Source organism: Natrix helvetica (assembly GCF_964273705.1).
Source record: "Natrix helvetica genome assembly, chromosome: 4".
Lineage (NCBI taxonomy): Eukaryota > Metazoa > Chordata > Lepidosauria > Squamata > Natricidae > Natrix > Natrix helvetica.
The window spans coordinates 94,089,311-94,112,747 of record NC_138550.1 but is presented as its reverse complement, the minus strand read 5'-3'; the positions used below and the strand labels follow the sequence as shown (position 1 = coordinate 94,112,747).

The 23,437-nt window shown below is 38.3% G+C and overlaps 1 protein-coding gene across 1 annotated transcript in view; it reads right to left on the bottom strand.

The window, feature by feature from the left end:
* Window positions 1-6,469: 6,469 nt before the first annotated feature.
* LOC309392183 (uncharacterized protein) overlaps window positions 6,470-23,437 on the bottom strand; it is a 47,755-nt gene continuing 30,787 nt past the window's right edge. The window contains exons 10-16 of the mRNA XM_081953184.1: window positions 22,016-22,245; window positions 17,535-17,709; window positions 15,632-15,769; window positions 15,023-15,140; window positions 14,352-14,494; window positions 8,871-9,038; window positions 6,470-7,516 (exon numbers count right to left, since the gene is read on the bottom strand). Coding sequence (XP_081809310.1) covers window positions 7,112-7,516; window positions 8,871-9,038; window positions 14,352-14,494; window positions 15,023-15,140; window positions 15,632-15,769; window positions 17,535-17,709; window positions 22,016-22,245 — 1,377 coding nt within the window. The 3' untranslated portion in view covers window positions 6,470-7,111. The remainder of the gene's footprint in view (window positions 7,517-8,870; window positions 9,039-14,351; window positions 14,495-15,022; window positions 15,141-15,631; window positions 15,770-17,534; window positions 17,710-22,015; window positions 22,246-23,437) is intronic.

The window sequence follows — 23,437 nt, the reverse complement described above, 5'->3', positions numbered from 1 at the left end:
AAACCCTATACCAATTCAGACAAATGGCTATCCAAAAACTTCCAGTGTTGGAGCATTTACTTCTGGAGGCAAGCTGTTCCACTGATTAATTGTTCTAATGGTCAGGAAATTTCTTCTCAGTTCTAAGTTGCTTCTCTCCTTGATTAGTTTCCACCCATTGCTTCTTGTTCTATCCTCAGGTGCCTTGGAGAATAGTTTGACTCCCACTTCTTTGTGGCAACCCCTGAGATATTGGAACACTGCTATCATGACTCCCCTAGTCCTTCTTTTCATTAAACTAGACATACCCAGTTCCTGCAACCATTCTTCATATGTTTTAGTCTCCAGTCCCCTAATCATCTTTGTTGCTCTTCTCTGCACTCTTTCTAGAGTCTCCACGTCTTTTCTACATTGTGGCGACCAAAACTGAATGCAGTAGTCCAAGTGTGGCCTTACCAAGGTATTATAAAGTGGTATTAACACTTCACGTGATCTTGATTCTATCCCTCTGTTTATGTAGCCTAGAACTGTGTTGGCTTTTTTGGCAGCTGCTGCACACTGCCTGCTCATATTTAAATGGTTTCCACTAGGACTCCAAGATCCCTCTCACAGTTACTACTATTGAGGAAGGTACCACCTATACTGTACCTGTGCATTTTGTTTTTCTTGCCTAAATGTAGAACCTTACTCTTTTCACCATTGAATTTCATTTTATTAGATAGTGCCCAATGTTCAAGTTTGTCAAGATCCTTCTGTATCTTAAGCCTATCTTCTGGAGTGTTGGCTATTCCTGCCACTTGGTGTCACCTGCAAATTTGATGAGTTCCCCATTTATTCCCTCATCCAAATCATTGATGAAGATGTTGAAGAGTACTGGGCCTAAAACAGAGCCTTGGGATACTCCACTGCATACTTCCCTCCATGTAGATGCAGTTCCATTGAGGACTACACGTTGAGTGCGGTTGGTCAGACCTTTACTAATCCACATTCTTCTACTTTATCTGGTAGTAGGTTATGGTCTACCTTATCAAAAGCCTTACTGAAGTCCAAGTAAACTATATCGACGGCATTCCTCTAGTCCACTAATTTTGTCACTTTGTCAAAGAATGCAATAAGATTAGTCTGGCATGATCTGTTTTTGACAAACACATGTTGGCTTTTGACTATTACTTTGTTTGCTTCTAGGCATTCACTAATTCGTTGCTTGATTATTTTTTCCAGAATCTTTCCTGGTATTGAGGTCAGGCTGATAGGTCTGTAGTTTCCTGGATCTATTTTTTGGGAACCACATCAGCTCTTTTCCAGTCTTCTGGCAGTTCCCCAGTGCTCCAGGATCTCTGAAAGATATAGTTCAGTGGTTCTGAGATGTCATCTGTCAGTTTCTTCAGAACCCTGAGATGTAATCCTTCTGGTCCTGGTGATTTGAACTTGTCTAGGGTAGACAGGTGCTCATTTTCTTCCATGTTTCAACTTGTGTTCCTAATCTGATTTTTGTGATGCTGTTTTTGATAGGTTGGACTGTTTTATCCCTTTGTGTAAAGACAGATGGAAAAAATGAGTTAAATAGTTCGGCTTTCTCCCTGTTACTTGTCACCTTCTTGCCACTTTCTCCCAACAATGGACCAATTGTTTCCTTAACCTTTTTCTTGTTTTTAACATGTTGGAAGAAGCTTTTTTTTTTTTTGTTATTTTTTACTTTTGTGGCAAGCCTTTCTTCATTGTGACTCTTAGCTTTCCTTACTTCATTTTTACAGTCTCAGGCTATTTGTTGATATTCTGCTTTAGTTATGTCCCCCTCTTTCCACTTTTTATACTTAACTTTTTTGTCTTTCAATTTGTCAGAGAGTTCTTTATGCAGCCATGCTGGTTTCTTTTGGGAGCTGTTATTTTTCTTCTTCATTGGTATTGTGCTAGACTGAGCTTTTGTAATCTCATTTTCTCAAAATTTCCCAAGCGTCTTGAATTGTTTTCCCCTTGAGAATTCTCATCCATGGAATTCTTCCCAAGCTCTAAGTTTATTGAAATTAGCTCTCTTAAAATCCAAGATTCTACTTTGACTTTGTTCTACTACTTGTGTTTTGCATAATGTTGAATTCCAATATTGCATGGTCACTTAACCCCCAGGGTTCCTGTGGCTTCAACACCTTCTATCATTTCCTCTCTGTTAGTGAGAATTAAATCTAATATGGCCGATCCCCTTGTTCCCTTCTCTACTTTTTGGGAAACAAAGTTGTCTGCTAGGTTCATTAGGAACCTGTTGGATCTTCCACTTGGTGCAGAGTTTGTTTCCCAGTTGATGTCAGGATAGTTAAAATCCCCCATTACTATTGTGGTGTGCTTCCTACATACCTTAGTTAGCTGACTAGCAAAAAGTTCATCTACTTCCTCTGCTTGGGTGGGTGGCCTGTAGTATAGACCTATGGCAATGTCGTTTCCCCCCCAACCTTTAATATTGACCCAAATGCATTCAAGCCAACCTTTAATGTTGAACAATCTTATAACAATCTTATGGATATTTATATGGTTTATGTGCTACTATATCTGGTTTATGTGCTACTATATCTGAACTGCAAAACTACAGGGAGTCACTAAATGACCACAAAGAAATAAAGCTCTTAACTCTTCCAATTACTGGCTGTCTGGACAGCCCTAATCTGGTGTTGGCAAATCTATGACATGTATGCCAAAGGTAACATGGCATGACATTTAGTGTGACACAACAACATTTTACTAACATCTGACAATTGCTGTTCTTGAAAGCACAGCCCATTCTCATGATTTTCGGAGACTGTAGAGGCCATGTGAGAATCAGGTGCAGCTTACGAATCCTCAGGTGGTTGCGAGAGAGGCATGCTGTCCTATGTATTCTGACAATTACACAAGAATGGGGACTTGCTTTTGTGAGGTTTTTCAGAGACTGTAGAGGCCACAGAAAAGCATTCCCTGAGGCTGCTTTAAGAACGAATGCCTTACGTGATTCAGAGCAGACTTGGGAGTCAACTGTGTGTGTGTGTGTGTGTGTGTGTGTGTGTTTGTGTGTGTGAATAGAAAGAAAAAATGCTTGGAGTTAAACAGCATACAGCAAAACCTCTGGAGCATTGGGCCCGGGGCAATTGCCCCGTTCCCCAAGGTTTGCAAGCTTTGGGGAATGGCACAATACGGACTTTTTGACTGGCAGTGGTGGTGCCTGAGCTAAAAACTTCCAGACCAGCCTTGGCACCAGGGCCGGATTTTCCTATAGGCTAACTAGGCTTCAGCCTAGGGCCTCAAGATCAAGAGGGGCCTTTTATTTTTATTTATTATCCGTGCCACATTTTTTATAAAGGTTAGTACCAATTACAACATTCATTTAATATATTGATATATATCACAGTAATTATGTATTTTATTATTTCTCATGTAATTTACAAACTTAAAAATGGGAGGTGAAAGGGCCCCATAAGTGGAATAGCCTAGGGCCTCTTTTCATCTAAATCCGGCCCTGCTTGGCACTGTCACCAAATGTCACTCTTCGGGGTGTCTCAGATAGTGGGGAGACAGAAAATTGTTTCTCTTTTGTTTGGGGAGAAGAGTCAAAGTTTTTCAAATTTTTGACATGCCCGGTTTTGCCATCACTGCACTAATTCCTACTGAATGTAGCAAGGCTTATTTCTGTGTAAGTAGATACAGACTGCAACTTTAATCACACATCTTTCATTTTTCTGACACCATTAAAAAAAAAGCTGTTCAGAAAACAGTTGTGTCAGCACAAAATGGAGTAAATATGAAAGAAAATTATTGTTTTCGGGAAAGGAATAAGTATTTAAAAATGTTAAGCACCTAACTATATAAATAAATGCAAATAATGTAAAATAGTATAATGTTAGGTATTACTATAAGTAAACACTAAGAGGCAGTGTGATGTAATTATTCAGATAGAATCAGAAAAATCCAGTTCATGTATATTGTATTGTCATTTCACTGGGTGATTGTTTGCTAGTCACACTCCCTTAGGCTACTGTACCTCAGAAAGTTGTTCATTCATTTGTTCGTTCATTCATTCATTGATTTATTTAATTTATTGGCCACTCTGAGCGGCTTACAATATTGTGGAGAACTTTGACCTTGTCCTCTGCACGAATGGTTCATTTCTGAGTATTTACTTTCTGTTTATTCATCCTGCCAGCATCTTTCCATCGGCTTCACCGGTAGAAATTTATAGTAAATGGATTAACACAACCATGCTGCCTCATTTATTTTTAATTAAATTGCAATCTTGAGTTTGTATGCCGTTCCATCTACTATGACCAGAGAGGCCCACAAATCTAATAAACAAATAACAAAAGTAATGACCCCAACCAAAATTATTTTAATAATGCTGATATCAAACACTGCGTGATACATTAGGCATAGATCCCCTTTTATCACAGCTTTATTTAGCCACACTGTTTGGCTAGGAATCATGGGGAAAAGGAAGCGGTAAATCATTTTGACAGGACGTTGATATAATCCTTGTAAATAATGCTACATATGTTAATCACTATGAACTTGATCTTCATGCTAAGTGCAGAGGGGAAAGTACTGATCTACAATTACTGTGCAAATTGTATAGTATACAATTATAACGTATAATTATGTATGGCTTTCAAATAAACGAGGAACTACTTGTGGCACTTTATGCAATCTGCTTCTTAATGAAAGTGTACAATCAGCCACCCAGTTAATATTAACAAACTCTGCTCTATATACAGACACCTTAATTCAGATTGCTCAATTAGCATACATTTTCTAAATAATCATGTGCCACTTGCAAATGGAACATTTTGCATTAATGAGCACAATGATTATTTAAGTATCCTTTTTTTCAACTGTCCAGTGTCTCATACATATAACTGCCAATAAGATATTTAATCAATTAGTGTGTTGTTTGATAGATCTTGTATTGTATCTTGGGGTGTGCGGGTGTGTGCAGGTGCTTTTGAGAAGTGAACTCTTGACGACCTCCTGGATCAATCCATGCAGTTTCCTTGGAAAGATTTCAGAAATCTTTGCCTCCTTCCAAAGACTGAGAAAGTACCACCGACCCAAGGTCACCCAGCTGGCTTTATATCTAAGGCACAACTAGAATTCAGTCTCCCAGTTTCTAGTCCAATGCCTTAACCATTACACACAACTCTCTCATAGGTAGATGAATCCAGATAAAAATCCTTTCTCGGGATGTGGCAGCCACAAAAGAAAGGGTACATGTTAAGATTTGAGAGGAATTAGGTAAGGGGTATCAAACTGGATTTCTTTGAGGGTTGGATCAGCATTGTAGTTCTCCACGAGCCAGGAGGAGGTGGAGTTGGGGCAAACGCCACCTGCAGCACCCTGCCAGCCAAAACGGAGTGCAGGGGGGCATATGCTCCCCCCCCACTCTTTTTTAGCCTGGACAGCTAAAAACCCCTGCACCTCATTTTGGCCGGCAAAGTGCTGCAGGAGGCTGGCCAGGCTGAAAACAGGGCACGGGGGGGGGGGGGGAATACACGCCCCCCCTCCTGTTTTGGCTGCCAGAGGCACCGCAACCTGGTCCTTTGCTATCTCCAGGCTGGCCCCACGGGCAAGATTTAAGTACCTGGCAGGCTGGATCTGGCCCACGGACCTTGAGCTTGACACCCTTAAATTAGATGGATCAGTGGGATATGCCTTGCTGTGATAGAGAGAGGGGAAGCAACACCCACCAGCATTATTCATTGCTAAAATAATGCATTTAATTTAATGGACATTTGGCTGAAATGGATATCCATTCCATCCTATTAATCCAATAAATAATTTTTTATCCTACAGGTCGTCATTGACTTCCAACCGGTCACTTAACAAAGTTACAAGAGTCCTCCCCAGAGCTACCTATGATGTGGTTTCACAGTTAAGCTAAGACAGGCACACATCTTGTGGTTATACAATTGTATTTTGGGCACTTGGCAACTAACTCACTTTTATGGCTATTTGCAGCATCCGGTGGTCCCATGACCACAATTTATAACTTTTTTTTTTGCCAGTTTCCAGCTTTCACTTTCAGTTGCCAGCAAAAAATGTCCATTGGGGAAAATGGATTTCCTTAACAACCACATGTTCACTTAATGACCATCATAATAACTATCATACCATAGAATCCGGTCACATGATATCTTGAGTTAAGACTGTAATTCTCGGTTCGATTACAGTCAAGGACTTCCTGGAATACAATCTGGATGAAAGTGGTGAAATTCAGTAATATGGGAGCTGAGTAACATAAACAAGCGGTCCCCACCCTTTGCCTACATGGCTTGGCAGTGATGGGGGAGGGGAAATGTTTGTGCACTCAATCTAATCCCGTCCATGTATAAATAAAGCTTTTCATGCTTGTCTGCTATTTTCGTGGCCCAGTTCCCAAAGGATGATGGATTGGTACAGGGTTGCGGACCGGGACTTGGGGACCCCTGATGTAACGGGTCTATCACCATACCAGCTGTTAAATAAATCTGAAAGCAACATAATTAACGGCTCTTTATTTCAGTTTTGATTACAAGAAAGACTGCAGCAAAATAAGAATTATATAAAGGTCAATATCATTGGTAGATATTTGAGTAACATAGATCAAACTGCTTGTTTAAATGATGGTCACAAAATTATATATGTGTGCTCATTCTAGCACTGCGTACACTTGCTATTATAAGCCAAGCAGAGGCATCATAACTAGCCACGATGTCACTCAAATGAAAAAAAAAAACATGAAGTCACAATGGAATCTGAGCTGATTGTTCTTGTATCATCACATGGAAATTTACACTGGACAGATACATATTTACATCTGTGCTGTAATACATTTGATTCATGCTTAACAACAAGTCCTCCACAGCCCACATTCCTATATAAACAAAGCAATTTTGCAGGATTCATCTACCAGTCAGAACACTTGTGTTAAAAAGTTATTTTCTTCAATTGATTAAAAATAATTCTGGAAAGAAATAATTAAAATCCAGTATTATAGAGTATTACAAAGGAACTATCTCTACCCTAATTACAGAGAAGATCGTAAGTGTGATAGTGAAAGTTCAGTACAACATAGTTTAAACAAATCTGATGAGGAATTGAGGGTCAGAGCCATTGTACCAACATATGTTGGATGCACCCACTATGGAGAACTATACCTACCAAAGAACAGGATGTTTTTTGTATATCGTTTAATAATAGTAAAGAGGAAGGGATGGTCAGCTTCGACTTTGATTGCCAAACCTGAACTCTTAAATACCGTTATTACACCAGTGGCAGCAGCTGCTTCAGTGCCTTCTTCATTGACTTCTATGAATGCTTTGTGAACAACTTCAGAGATGACTAAATCATTGTTAGTTGACATTCCAGAGAAGTCTGCCTTGCCCTCATCAAACGCATCGGTCATTCCCATGTTTCTCAGAACAGGCTTCAGATCATATTTTTCTTCCAATTTAAATTTGGGAAAGGAGAGTTCAATTTCTCTCAGGTCCATCTTCTCTGGATTAATCCAGTCCATGAGTTTCTCATATGTAATTTCTCTCTCCAACTAAAATAAGTTGAAAAGCATTAAAGGAGAAAGGAATTCCTGATAGTATGACAAAGTAACGTATCCTGATACTAACACAACAGAGGTGGGTTGCTTCTGGTTGAGCCTGGTTCGGCTGAACCAGTAGTGGCAGCGGCGGGAGGCTCCACCCAGCTGCACGGATGCTTTTGCGCATGCACCAGCATAAGAAAACCATTAATAAACCGGTTAGCAACCCACTACTGTAACATAAGTATGATGCAGCTGCTCACAATGACAGAAAAATCTTGAAATCTTACAAATAGTTGCAAATTCTTGTATTTCCTAGAATGTTAGGAAATATAATTAAATCACAAAAATGGTGTAGACCTTCTACCCAGGAGAAAAATTTAAGAATATAAATGTAACTTTATATTCAAAGTATAACCATTTCTAACTCAATTACATTCTTTAACAAACATGTGGAATATAAACCAGATCCACATGGCAGAGTCACTAGTTCTAGATTTGTTTCCCAATAGCCCAGACAAATGTATCTTTATTACATCGGAGAAAACTCACTTTCTGATAAGAAATCTTTTTATAATTTATTCATGTTTGTGTTAAATTTTATACCAATTTTCATTCCCCAAAACCCAATAATTTACAATTGTGCTAAAAGAAATACGTATAATCTTTATTGTCATTGTACTTAAATACAACAAAATTGGTTCAAAATGCTGAAAGAAAAGTAAAAAATGAGACCTAGCTTGGTATAGTTGTTAGAAGCGCTGGATTATAAATCATCACTTTGATATGAATTACCAGATTTGATGATATGGATCCAGTCACACTCACTTAGCCCTAGGAAGTAGACTAGGGCAAACAACTTGTGTTTGGAGTGGATAAATAAACTACTTGGATTTATCCAAATAGTTGCCAGAAGCTAAACCTTTCTTAAAGGCACATACCCACGCACAAAAATACCTCAGCTATATGAACTTTTTTATTCCTTCCTTCACGCTATGAATCTTGGTAGCTATTTCTACATTAAACAGTATAAATTGAAGAATCAAAAACTGAATCCCTTCATCTTAGTAATGTCAGAAGAAATTCTGTACATTATTGGCAATCTTATCAATTGCCTTGTACCTATCAGCTACTGATGGAATCACCCTGTGTATACAATTCTTTGAAATATAAAGGCATTCACTGGTGTTCTTTAGACTTTTTTGCATCTTTTCAAAATAAGGAAAAATACAAGTCAACCCAATAACACTAATTATAATTGCAGAAAGCCTAGCTTCAGTGTTAAAAAGAACAGCGTACAGTTAGTATCAGAGATGTTTTCAGATGGGCAAGGGCTTAAATTCTGCTTCATGAAAGAAAAACTAACCTTTTCCAACCCAGTAGAGTTATCTTCAATCTCATCAGGGAGCAGAATGAACATACTCAAATCATCATCACCATATGGAAGCTCAACAACAGAAGTCTGATAGGCCGATATGTTGGCAAAGTTGTATTCTGCTTTCTTGAACATCATCTGCACTGTTTTCCTTTCATTCTAAAAGTGGGAAAATGTATGTTAGAAGAAATCTTTCAAATGCATAGGAAATGCAAATAATTCTATCATGTATTTAGCCTTAGGGTTTTTTCCCCCTTCTGCTTAAATCTTTCATCTTTTGCTTTGACTTTTAAGTCAAATTGAGCATTTATATGAGCATTTATCATGTCTCAGCTATCCACCAGATTTACCAGTCTTTATAAAGGTAAAAGTTCCCCTTGCACATATATGTTTGTCGTTCCCGACTCTAGGGGGCAGTGCTCATCTCCATTTCAAAGCCAAAGAGCCAGCATGATCATGTGGCCGGCATGACTAAACACCGAAGGCGCACAGAATGCTGTTACCTTCCCACCAAAGGTGGTTCCTATTTTTGCCAAAAGCACCTTTTGCCAAAAGCACCAAAACCTGGTTCAATGACCGTGGAATTACTGTGCTTGATTGGCCTCTTCATTCTTCCTCCATACTCTGGGTCCTTGGTTTCCAAATGAGATGCAAAAGTTGATCTCATCAGAAAAGAGGACTTTGGACCACTGAGCTACAGGACTTTGGACCACTGTGCTTCATTGAGACCAGGGTCAACGCAGCCGTCTACCAGGAGATCTTGGAGCACTTCATGCTTCCTTCTGCAGACGAGCTTTATGGGGATGCTGACTTCATTTTCCAGCTGCCAACACTGCCAAAAGCACCAAAGACTGTTGGATTACTGTGCTTGATTGGCCAGCAAACTTGCCTGACCTGAACCCCATAGAGAATCTATGGGGCATTGCCAAGAGAAAGATGAGAGACATGAGACCGAACAATGCAGAAGAGCTGAAGGCCACTATTGAAGCATCCTGGTCTTCCATAACACCTCAGCAGTGCCACAGGGTGATAGCTTCCATGCCACGCCGCATTGAGGCAGCAATTGCTGCATAAGGGGCCCAAACCAAGTACTGAGTACATATGCATTGTTATAATTTTCAGAGGTCTGATATTGTTCTATGTACAATCCTTGTTTTATTGATTACATGTAATATTCTAATTTTCTGAGATGGTGGATTTGTGGTATTCATGAGCTGTACACCATAATCATAACATTTATGACAAATCACGGCTTGAACTATCTTGCTTTGCATGTAATGAGTCTATCTCATATATTAGTTTCACCTTTTAAGTTGCATTACTGAAATAAATGAACTTTTGCACAATATTCTAATTTTTCGAGTTTCACCTTTATAAACACAAAGCTTTTGCTGTGACCCAGCAAAACAGATATAGTGCCCTTGCTGACCTTAATGGGGACACTAAAGAGATAGGTCAAGGTAGGTGTGATAATGATGACTCAAATAAGCAGGGGATCATGGTCCAAAACGAAGTACCTTCTTCGGAAATACGAAATGGGGAACCAGATATCACACATCAGTCACAGAAGAAGAGCAAGGTAAGCAAAAAGAGAAGCCACCTTCTGGTTGGTGATTCAATTGTAAGGGATGTAAATTTAGGAGAGGATATGGAGGTTTTAAAAGAGGTCAGGTGTCTGCCAGGTGCTACTGCCAGCAGAGACAAGAGGCGTATTCTTAAGATAGTCAAGAATGCAAGTAAGGACTGTGACGTTAATGCTATTATACATCTTGGCACAAATGATCTGTCCCAAAAAGATGTACTTTCTGTGCAGAATGATTTCCAGAACTTGGGATATGAACTTAATAGTATAGGTTGTAGGCTTATCTTTTCAGAGGTTTTACCTGTATATAAGGAACAAAAAGGGAAGGGCCAGCGTGTAGCAGAGTTTAATGTTTGGCTAAAGGAGTGGTGTAAAAGGGAAGGCTTTGGTTTTATTAGTCATGATGCCTGTAGCTGGTCCAATGAAAAACTGTACAAAAGAGATGGGTTGCACCCATCCAAGAAAGGGACTGAGTTACTTGGCGTTAAATTCACAGATTTTCTTGATAAACATTTAAACTGAAGAGCGGGGACAGAGAATTAATAGATACAGAACATTTCTGTCCCCAGCAAACTAAAATTCATAGGGTTATAAGTGCATGTAACATAGATGTGTGTGTGGGTAAGATTATCACTCCTGCTGTCAAGCAAAACCAAGCATTTAATAGTGATTGCCATACCATGTGCATGAATCACACAAGTGGCAAGAAAATAGGGGCAGTCAGTCATAACACAGGTTATGTAGACAGTAAACACAGGGTCAATCAAAATGGACTCAAATGTCTATATACGAATGCACAGAGTATGAGGAATAAACAGGGCGAATTAGAAATTCAAGTAAAAGAGGGCAGATACGACATTATTGCCATTACAGAAACTTGGTGGGATGAAACCGACAAATGGAACATACAGCTAGAAGGATTTAAATTATTTAAAAGAAATAGACCAAATAAAAGAGGAGGTGGAGTTGCACTATATATAAGAAATAACTACATCTCTACAGAAATAGAACACAACAATGATGAGAACTACCTTGAATGCATTTGGGTCAATATTAAAGGTTGTGGGGAAAATGACACTGCCATAGGTCTATACTACAGGCCACCCAACCAAGCAGAGGAAGTAGATGAACTTTTTGCTAGTCAGCTAACTAAGGTATGTAGGAAGCACACCACAATAGTAATGGGAGATTTTAACTACCCTGACATCAACTGGGAAACAAACTCTGCACCAAGTGGAAGATCCAACAGGTTCTTAAGAAACCTAGCAGACAACTTTGTTTTCCAAAAAGTAGAGAAGGGAACAAGGGGATCAGCCATATTGGACTTAATCCTCACTAACAGAGAGGAAATGATAGAAGGTGTTGAAGCCATAGGAACCCTGGGGTTAAGTGACCATGCAATATTGGAATTCAACATTATCCAAAGACAAGTAGTAGAACAAAGCCAAACTAGAGTCTTGGACTTTAAGAAAGCTAATTTCAATAAACTTAGAGAGAGCTTGGGAAAAATTCCATGGATGAGAATCCTCAAGGGGAAAACAACTCAAGAAGCTTGGGAAATTTTGAAAAATGAGATATCAGCTCCCAAAAGAAACCAGCATGGCTGCATAAACAACTATCTGACAAACTGAAAGACAAAAAAGGTAAGTATAAAAAGTGGAAGGAGGGGGACATAACTAAGGCAGAATATCAGCAAACAGCCCGAGCATGTAAAGATGAAGTGAGGAAAGCTAAGGCTCACAATGAAGAAAGGCTTGCCACAAAAGTAAAAATTAACAAAAAAAGCTTCTTCCAACATGTTAAAAACAATAAAAAAGTTAAGGAAACAATTGGTCCATTGCTAGGAGAAAGTGGCAAGAAGGTGACAAGCAACAGGGAGAAAGCAGAACTATTTAACTCATGTTTTGCATCTGTCTTTACACAAAGGGATAAAACAGTCCAACCTGTCAAAAGCAGCACCACAAAAATCAGATTAGGAACACAAATTGAAATAGGGAAGAAAATGGTAAGTGAGCACCTGTCTACCCTAGATGAGTTCAAATCACCAGGACCGGATGGATTACACCCCAGGGTTCTGAAGGAACTAGCAGACGAGATCTCAGAACCACTGAATTATATCTTTCAGAGATCCTGGAACACCGGGGAACTACCAGAGGACTGGAAAAGAGCTGATGTGGTTCCCATCTTCAAAAAAGGGAAAAAAATAGATCCAGGAAACTATAGACCTATCAGCCTGACCTCAATACCAGGAAAGATTCTGGAAAAAATAATCAAGCAACGAATTTGCGAACACCTAGAAGCAAACAAAGTAATAGCCAAAAATCAACATGGATTTGTCAAAAACAGATCATGCCAGACTAATCTTATTGCATTCTTTGATAATGTGACAAAATTAGTGGACCAGAAGAATGCCGTTGATATAGTTTACTTGGACTTCAGTAAGGCATTTGATAAGGTAGACCATAACCTACTACTAGATAAAGTAGAAGAATGTGGGTTAGACAGCATCACCACCAGATGGATTCATAACTGGCTGACCAACCGCACTCAACGTGTAGTCCTCAATGGAACTGCATCTACATGGAGGGAAGTATGCAGTGGAGTACCCCAAGGCTCTGTTTTAGGCCCAGTACTCTTCAACATCTTCATCAATGATTTGGATGAGGGAATAAATGGGGAACTCATCAAATTTGCAGATGACACCAAGCTGGCAGGAATAGCCAACACTCCAGAAGATAGGCTTAAGATACAGAAGGATCTTGACAAACTTGAACATTGGGCACTATCTAATAAAATGAAATTCAATGGTGAAAAGAGTAAGGTTCTACATTTAGGCAACAAAAACGGAATGCACAGGTACAGTATAGGTGGTACCGTGCTCAATAGTAGTAACTGTGAGAGGGATCTTGGAGTTCTAGTGGACAACCATTTAAATATGAGCCAGCAGTGTGCAGCAGCTGCCAAAAAAGCCAACACAGTTCTAGGCTGCATCAACAGAGGGATAGAATCAAGATCACGTGAAGTGTTAATACCACTTTATAATGCCTTGGTAAGGCCACACTTGGAATACTGCATTCAGTTCTGGTCGTCACGATGTAAAAAAGATGTGGAGACTCTAGAAAGAGTGCAGAGAAGAGCAACAAAGATGATTAGGGGACTGGAGACTAAAACATATGAAGAACGGTTGCAGGAACTAGGTATGTCTAGCTTAAGAGAAAGAAGGACTAGGGGAGACATGATAGCAGTGTTCCAATATCTCAGGGGTTGCCACAAAGAAGAGGGAGTCAAGCTATTTTCCAAGGCACCTGTGGACAGAACAAGAAGCAATGGGTGGAAACTAATCAAGGAGAGAAGCAACTTAGAACTGAGGAGAAACTTCCTGACAGTTAGAACAATTAATCAGTGGAACAGCTTGCCTCCAGAAGTTGTGAATGCCCCAACACTGGAAGTCTTTAAGAAGATGTTGGATAGCCATTTGTCTGGAACGGTATAGGGTTTCCTGCCTAGGCAGGGGGTTGGACTAGAAGACCTCCAAGGTCCCTTCCAACTCTACTATTGTATTATTATTGTATTATATGCTCAGCAAATATACTCACTAATCACTCTGTAGTTATTGGGGTTAATCACATAAAATTAGTGGGAGTGGTGCTGAACTAGAAAGTTTCAATGACTGAAAAGTCTGAATTGCTTTACACAAAGTCTGTAGGACTCAAGATGACTGATCTTCATGCTTCAACCATTTCCATGAAGATCAATAAAATGTAAGGAGTAAGCAATTTCTTTGCTACAGGAATATTTCAAATTAATTCCACACTTGCTTCAGATACATACAAAATAATACAACTTAAAATATCCAGATTGTCTCTTTTACTGTGATAATAAATGAATACCTTGTTAATCCAGAATGGTTTTTTCTGTGTTTGATGTTTGTTGAACTTATCTGCCCAGTTCCCCTTGAAATAGATAGCATTCACCAAAACCAGTTTTGTAAGCGAATCAATTACTCCAGGGACAAGCAGATCCTGAATTTTACCTTTGAAAGTTTTTTTTTTAAAAAAAACTGCTTTAATTGATAAGATTTATTATTTCTCAACATTTACCTCCCTCCTTCCCCCTTCTCTCTTTCTTCATTTTAATTTAATTTAATTATTAGATTTCTCTCTTCAAGAGCTCAAATGGTGGTGGTCACTCAGAGAGTTCCTCTGATTGAAGATGAAATATAGATTTTGCTTTCTCAGGGCCAGTCTAACCTCCATCCACCCATCCTCCCTCACTTAACATTTATATACTTGCCCATACTATATAATCATTTAGTAAGGTTACCACACATATACAAGATAAACAACAGGCAAGTTAAATAATGGAAATATGCTCAGATGTGTCCATCGATAAAACCAATAAGCTATTCATGGCTATAATTTCATTTGAGGTTTGATGGGCTGTAGCAAATAATGGTTAACTGTAGTGGATTTGCCTGCCTTGTCTGTCTCTCTCACATGCACACACATTATTGCATGTGTTACTTAACGCAGCTACTAATTAACTCTATTATCATTCTTACCTGAGGTTTTCTCTGCTACCCAGGCATTTATATGTCTTCTTGAATCTTCTGGAGCTTGTTTGAAGTTCAGTTTCTCCAGACCTGCATGGTAGAATCTCTGAGTGGATTCTATAAATGACTTAAGAAACAATGACATCTCAATAACAGAAGCAAATATAAAGAACAAGAATTGTTTTTGTCTCATTTGTCTACAAATTAACAATCTGGAAACATTATTTATTACACTGAATATTACCTAAAACCAGCTAATACCATTAGATAGTTAATACAGCCAAGAAAAGGAATATCAGCTATTAGGAACTTGTATGGAATTAACTTTAAAATAACATAGCTTATTCAAGAATATATCTGGCAATTATGGATCATATGGTCCTATTTATGACTTTTATTTGAAAGTTCTATATTTAGGAAAATCCTATTGTGTGCTCCTGTAACATTCTCAGTAAAAGCAGGTAGACTTTGTTATTTCCCCTCTAGATACATCAATAGACGAAGTAAAACCATAGGAATATTTGGTACTTTATTAGAGCAGTTGCAATGAGATAGACAAACATTAGAACAAAAAGACAAACTGTTCCCAGCCAGTTATCCAACATGTATGTAACTTACTGCAAGAAAATCATATGATGTTTCTCCAAAGAGATGGTTGACTAGACTGAGGCTATAATTGGCTCCTGGTTTGTTGATATCAGAAATAAGTTTCTCAAATCTTTGGTGAACCTCCCCATCTTTGGGTAGAGATAGGACCTATAAGACGATATATGGTTAATCAAATTAAGTTTAACATCAATTCAAAATGTAATACAACAATAGCAGACCTTGGATAATCTTAAGCATTTCAAACAATCTCTACATATTCTGGAGCTAATTTTTTTGAAGGATTACCTGCAGATGTATAGCTTTTAAAGTTAATGGCTAATGAAAGCCTATGTTGGGCCTAATTAATATTTGGGTAGTGATTGAACCCCAAGCTTGCAGAGGAGGCTGAAACCTTTCTTAAAGCCAACTGATTCCCTACTCTTGCCAAGGAAACTGATACCGCATGGGTTTCCAATAAGTCACTAAAAGTTAAGCTTGACTTGACTTTACTGCACATCTTTGGACTTCTCCATCTTTGAAAGTCCTAGTTATTGATCTCCGGTGAAAATCAATTTGACTGACAAGCAAGAGGGATAGAGGATTTTCAGAAATGTTCTCTTCCTGGAAAAATAGATTTCTAAATCTCACAGAGCAACCTCTCCATGCATAAAATATTTTTTTAAGAAGCAGAAGGAACATTCTTGTACCTGCTATAGCAGCCATCTTTAAATCAGTGCCATGTTTTGCCTTCCCTCACAATATTTGCTCTCTGAAACTATTTTGCCACAGAGATTCAAGTTCCCCTGATCATGCCATCCTTCAAATGGGCCTTGAAGAACTGGCTTTTTTCCCTAGGTGCAAAGTTAGGAAGCATCCACCTTGAGTGGATTCTGTTGGGTAGGCCTGTATTATTGTCCTTTTGGTTTTTTTAAAAATCATTTTAGACCTTTTTTTAATTCATAGTGACTCTGGGTGATCTATATATTTGAGAAATAAATGAATGCTATTGATATCCTCGATTTAAGAACAAACCTGTACCAGAACCAAGATTCTGTGTCAACCTCTACATTCCCCAAGTTTCTGAGTTTCTTTTATTTAAAAGGAAATGATGTCTCAGCATATCATTAAATTGTCCTGATTTGGGGGTAATTGTGGTGAAGGGTATCTCTAGGATCAGCAAAAATGGTTTTTCAAATCTTGGGATTTCAAGTTAAGGACTTTTGTCCGAAATAATGCCATATTCTAATAGCGACACAGTAGTACAGAGTGCAGTACTGCAGGCAAACTCACTGCTCACTTCAGGAGTTCGATTCTGAATGGCTCAAAGTTGACTCAGCCTTCCATCCTTCTGAGGTTGGTATGAGGACCCATAATGTAGGGGGAAATATGCTGACTGGTAAACTGCTTAGAGAAGGCTGTAAAGTACTATATAGTAGTATATAAGTCTTAGTGCTATTGCTATTTCCAGAATTACTTCCAGAATTAGCAATTGCCATAATGGCTTTGAAGAAGTCAAGCACAGAGGGCTGAATCCCTATCAGACTTCCTATGCATACTGTTTACATTCCAAGCAAATAGGAGCTGCTCCCATCCTCATGCAAACAGAATCCCAAATCTGGATGAGAATTGAGAGCACAGTTAAAGAATATCGATAGAAGTGGCATGTCTTGTGCTTGCTGAATTTTTCAAAAGCTAATCAGACAGTTGGCAATTGCACGAACAGCATCATCTTAAGAGTGTAGCCAGGTTGAAGTGATGGGTGTACTTAGAACTTTTTAGAGCAGATGATAAATTAACTGCCCACAATTGCATGATTGCAAAATGTACTTCATAAATAAATAATATAGATGTTCTCAAAATTGGCTAGGAAGGGTGGGGACCAAATAACCTCCAACCTCCTTTTTTCTTTTTGATAAATTGTATCTTGATATACCTTGAACATCTGAGCTTCTGTGTTATTTCTGGCACCCAGCGTGGCCATTAGCAGTGCACATGACACACTCAAAGGAGAAAAAAACAAGTTGTTGGAAGAATCATTTGCACGAATCATCTTGAAGAGGTTGAGGGCAAAGGTATTTGCTGCAGTAAGGTTGTCCATGTTTTCAAGCCTGGAGAACAAATATAATACGATAAGCCATAGATTAACTCCTAGATAATGAGATGACCAAAACCTCCCACCCATGTTCTACTTGATTGTTCTTTTTGAACAATTATTCTACTTGCTTTAAGGAATGTGATTTACAGATTCCTAAAGACAAAAGTTGAAGGTATGCAGAGAAATATGATTTGCTTATTCCCATATGAAAGTGGTCTTTGTTTAGGCCCCCCACCAGTGAAATTCAGCAGGTTCTGATCGATTTTAGAGAACCAGTGGCAGAAACTTTGAGTAGTTTGGAGAACTGGCAAATACTTCCTCTGGCTGGCCCCAGAGTGGGGAGGGAATGAAGATTTTGCAATATCCTTCCCCTGGAGTGTGGAAGGAATGGGGATTTTGCAGTATCTTTCTCCTGCCATGCCCACCAAGCCATGCCCACAGAACCGGTAGTAAAAAAGAATGAATTTTACCACTGCAAAAAAAAAAAAAGCTAGGCCCAGAACAAAAATGTGATCTGAGTTAAGGTAAAACTGCAATTAACTTAAAACTATCAATGCGAATATTAAATAATTTATGAATAAAGACTAATGAATAATATCAAATGCTATTTAAGAACATTCCCCTTTTTTCACATAGACAATCTTGATGTATGTATGTATGTACATGGGGCTTCCCTTGAGATGCACTCGGAGACTGCAGTTGGTCCAGAATGCGGCCGCGCGGGTGATTATGGGGTGTACTAGATACTCCCATGTAACACCTCTCCTGCGCGAGCTGCACTGGCTTCCTGTGGTCTATCGGGTGTGTTTCAAGGTTCTGATTACGATCTTTAAAGCGCTCCATGGCACAGGACCTAGTTACCTGCGGGATCGCATCCTGCCCCATACATCCCTGCGACCAATCCGCTCGCACAGAGAGGGACTTCTCCAGGTGCCGTCCACTAAACAGTGTCGGGGGGCGACGCCTAGAAGCAGAGCCTTCTCTGTGATGGGCCCAGCCCTGTGGAATGACCTCCCCCTTGACATCAGGATTACCTCCGATCTCCGCTCCTTCCGTGTAAAGCTCAAGACCCACCTTTTCCAATTAGCTGGCCTGGCTCAACCATAGTTTTATCCCATTGCTCCTGACAGTCTTTTTTAAATTTGTAATTTTAACTGAGGGTATTTTAATTGTTAATTTTAATTCTATGATTACTATTGTATGCTTTTAATGATTGTTACCTCCTCCATGTACATGTACGTGTATGTGTTTATATGTATGTGTATATGTATTGTATGTATATGTATATTTGTATGGGGTTTTATTGTATGCCGCCCCGAGTCCTTTTGGAGAGGGAGCGGCTAACAAATTAAATTTATTCTATTCTATTCTATTCTATTCTATTCTATTCTATGTATGTATGTATGCATGCATGCATGCATGTATGTATATTTGTGTTACAACCCCTGGTATGCCCAAATATGGGAGGGAGCTCACTACTCCCCCTTTTTGTCCTTCGGCTCATTACAGAAGACCATCCAGGCAGAAAACCATATTTTTATTTTTAATGTTGCCTTTGCTATGTTTGTGTTGTATTTGTGCTGATAAATAAAAAGAGGGAGACTAGTATAGATCTATTTCAAGCTATTTAGCTCTCATCAGCTAGCCATACCCTTAATGGGATTTGAACCTGGGATGTATTACATATTAGGCAGATGTCTTAGCCACTAAGCCACAGGCTCTCCTCCTTATCAGCTGAGCCAGGGAAATAGGTATGTATTTGTGTTACAACCCCTGGTATGCCCAAATATGGGAGGGAGCTCACTACTCCCCCTTTCTGTCCTTCGACTCATTACAGAAGACCATCCAGGCAGAAAACCATTTTTATTTTTAATGTTTCCTTTGCTATGTTTGTGTTGTATTTGCTGATAAATAAATAAAGGGAGACTAGTATAGATCTATTTCAAGTATTACGCAAACAGATATAATCCCTATAAACCCCTTGAACTGTCTACTGTGGACCTTACAAATTTCTTAAGAGGTCCTTAAGGGGGTATGAATAAGCGCATCAGCATGCCTACCGTCCCTGTCCTACAGTCCCATTTATATGTACTCTTTTTTTGTGTTTATGGCTATGTTTTGATTATTTATATCCAATTATTTGTGCCATTTTTTTCATGTGTTTTCATACTTGTTTCCTGGTACTTGTTGACAAATAAATAAATAAAAATGCAGGGTAGAAGAAAAAACCAACAGAAAGAGGATTTTAAAAAATTCAGGAAAAAAAACAAAAGAAAAAAAAGGGATTTAATAAAAGATAGATTGAATTTAATAGTACAAGATGAAATGGCAGAAAAAGTCAAAATGGCAAAACATTTTTTTGGAATGTGCAAATAAGCCAGGTAGATGGCTAGCATATAAGCTAACAAAGAAAAAGATAAGAAAATAATACACCAATTTCAGGATGAGAAGGAAATTCTTTATCATCAAAACAAGGATAAAAAGAAAATAACCCATGAATTCTTCAAGAAATTGTAGAGCCAAGAAAATGTATCAGAAGACATTACTAAACAATACTTGGAAAAACCTGGTCAAACCAAAATAACTGACGCAATGAGAATAATGTTAAACAAAAGAATAACAACAATGGAAATAACACAGGCAAATAAGAAACAAAAAAACAATAATATAATTCCTGGTCCAGACGGCCTCCCCGCAGAACTGTACAAAAACATACAAGAATCATTAGGATCCTCATTGTTGGAAGTTTATAACGATGCGCTATTAAGGGCCAAATTACCCAAATCTTGGACAGAAGCATACGTTACACTAATATCAAAAGAAGACACAGATCAAAAATTATAGACCAATATCACTACTAAATGTGGACTACAAAAAACCCTGAAAAGCAACTAGCATTGATTTTCTCGCACGCACAAAAAGCCTTTGACAATATGGATTGGCAGTTCATGATATTACAACTTATAGTGAACCACAAGAATTGAATAAGATACTACAGGGGATAGGTGAAAAATTGATAAAGAAGTTTTATAACTACCTATTGAGCTTTAAAATGGAAGAAGAATTAGTAAAGGAAACTATGATAACATGGGTAAAAAACTTTGGGTACATTACAGAACTAGGCAATTGGCAAAAACTGTGGGAAAGAAATAATGGATTAACAATGTCAGCATCATATAAAGAAAATCTGTACAAAATGTTCTATAGATGGCATCTGCCACCAGCAAGGTTGGCAAAAATGCTTCCAAATATGTCACCAAAAATCTTATTATCACATGTGGTAGACCTGTCCATTGGCCAAAAAATATTGGGCAAAAATTTTAAAAAGTGGTTAGAGGAGGTGGTAAAATAACAAATAGACCTAAAACCAGAACTATTTTTATTTGGAATACTAACAGGTAAATATAATATAAGAATTCAATATTTAATGTTACACGTAATAATAGTAGCTAGAATCACGTATGCACAAAATTGGAAAAACGGAAGCATACCTACAGGGGAAATGGTAATAAACAAAATATTAGAATGTGCCGAAATGGACAGGTTAACAATATAAATTAAAGACAAAGGAGAAACAGTATTATTTAATATGGGACCTATGGTACAATTGGTTAGATAATAGATGCAAAGATTAGAAAATGAATGATGAAAGATGATTACTAAACCAGAAATAAATACAGGTATAAAGTTATATAGAATAATACATATTGTAAGCAATATCACTACCAGAATGTACAAAAGTGTAAAGTAAAATATATAGAATGATAAATGTATAGAGAACTATGTTAGAGCTATGGAAACAATAGATATAAGTATGTCGTATAATATAAAGTTCCTATATATTTTTTATTTTTCTATGTTGAATATTATATGAATAAGAGAAAAATGAACGTAATTAGGATATATAATATCATGTATATTTTAAAAAGTGCTGATAAAACCAGCATATCGCTGTTGCAAAGTTGAAATTGTGTTATAAAATGAAGAAAAAGGGGCAATAAAAATGTTTTTTTTTAAAAGAATTCAGTAAAGAGAAGATAAAGGTGTCTTTTAAGTAATATATTCTAGAAAAGTGCATAACCTCATTCTAGCCTAGTTGAAAATCCCAACTAGGCAGCACGTCACCTTATATTTAGGTGTTTTTATGGTGCCAAAGCCAGCAATCAGCTCTATCACCAGAACACAACAATCTACACAACAACATCCCAACCAAGGGAGCCACAACAAATTGTCAATCAGCCCTAAAGTGGGGCTATGTCAATCTCACTGTGGCACCCGCACGAATTAGAACAAGACAGAGAAACATACAATGGTTGTACCTTGAAGAGGTAGTGTTCTGAGCTGCTAGGGCAGTTCCTGGAGACATCTGGTTGGAGAGAAACACTGAAAAAGCTGCAAGAAATCCTGGAAGTAACAAAATGAACATTTTGGGGATCCTGTCCTCACTGGTTTGACTCGACAGCCTCAAGGCACAACACCTCTCCACGAGCGAGCGATGGAGATCACTGGTTAGAAAAGAAGGAAGAGACTGGAAGGGCAGGAGAGGAGTCTGGAGGGGAGAGGTGGATGTCTATGACTATCTCTTTAAACTTCATGGGTGTGGCCCTTTAAACAGTCACAGTCTCCCTTGGGGCTCTATAAACACCATTGCAACATAATTTCTAGCTATCTTAATAAACCTATTCTATAGTTTGTGGGAAGGCCAGCAATTACTAATTTTATATATAAGTGGTTAAACTTTAAAAAAAAAATATCACATTAAATTATTGAAAATAGTGCCACACTGTCCAGAAACTAGCAGTAAGGGGATCCTAGCAGATATTGATCTTGAAAAGTTAGGCAGGGTGAATCCTGGATGGAGATCACTGGGAAATTGCAGGGATAGACTGAGATAAGAGAAAAAACATCCTGGAAGAAGGCATCATTGAAGCATCTCTACATTATGCCTGAAGAAGAATAGTAATAAGGATACAAACTTGTTGATTAATAGAAACATTTGTTTTCTGTAACACACATATATTATGCCTTGTATTTGTAACATATAAGCTTGCATGCTGTAAGTGCCTTTTGTTCCCTGCAACTGACTTCCTGTGGCAATGTTATTAGGGTCTGTAGAATATCTGGCATATGTCAACTTGAACTCTTATCAATCTGCAATCTATGGGCATAGAATTTATCCTGGAATGGAGCTGTAAAGAGCTGTAAAACTGACGTCTTTGATATGTCCCCCTTCTGCCTGAGAACGTATCTCACCTTTGATCTGTGCCCTGCACAACAGGGGGCCAAATGGCCAATCGTGGGAACAGAGGAAAGAGATAATGCTGATAAGGCTAGTGAGGAGTATTGTAAAGCCAGAATGTTATTCTATGTCTCTAACTGTATAAAAAGGAGCTACACCTTCTCCGAAGGGTAGTTGTTCCCTGCATATCCTTGGCGTATGTTGGGAACAACTGACCATCATGTTTTTAAACTTTGATCAAAGATTAAATGCTGTTTGTTATTCAAGCCTCCGTTTAAATCTCATGTTTGGCTCATTGTGACTTGGATGTGTTCTCAAACTTCTATGGGTCTCAACGTATTCTCAAACCTCACATGCCAAAGAAACTTCATGGACCTTCCTTTCCAGAAGTTAGACTCTACAAGAGTATATTATTTTATTATTTTTATTCTGCTTTCATTATTTTGAAGGGGAATAGTAATACAAATTTGTTGGTTTTAGTAGAAACATTTGTTTTCTGTAA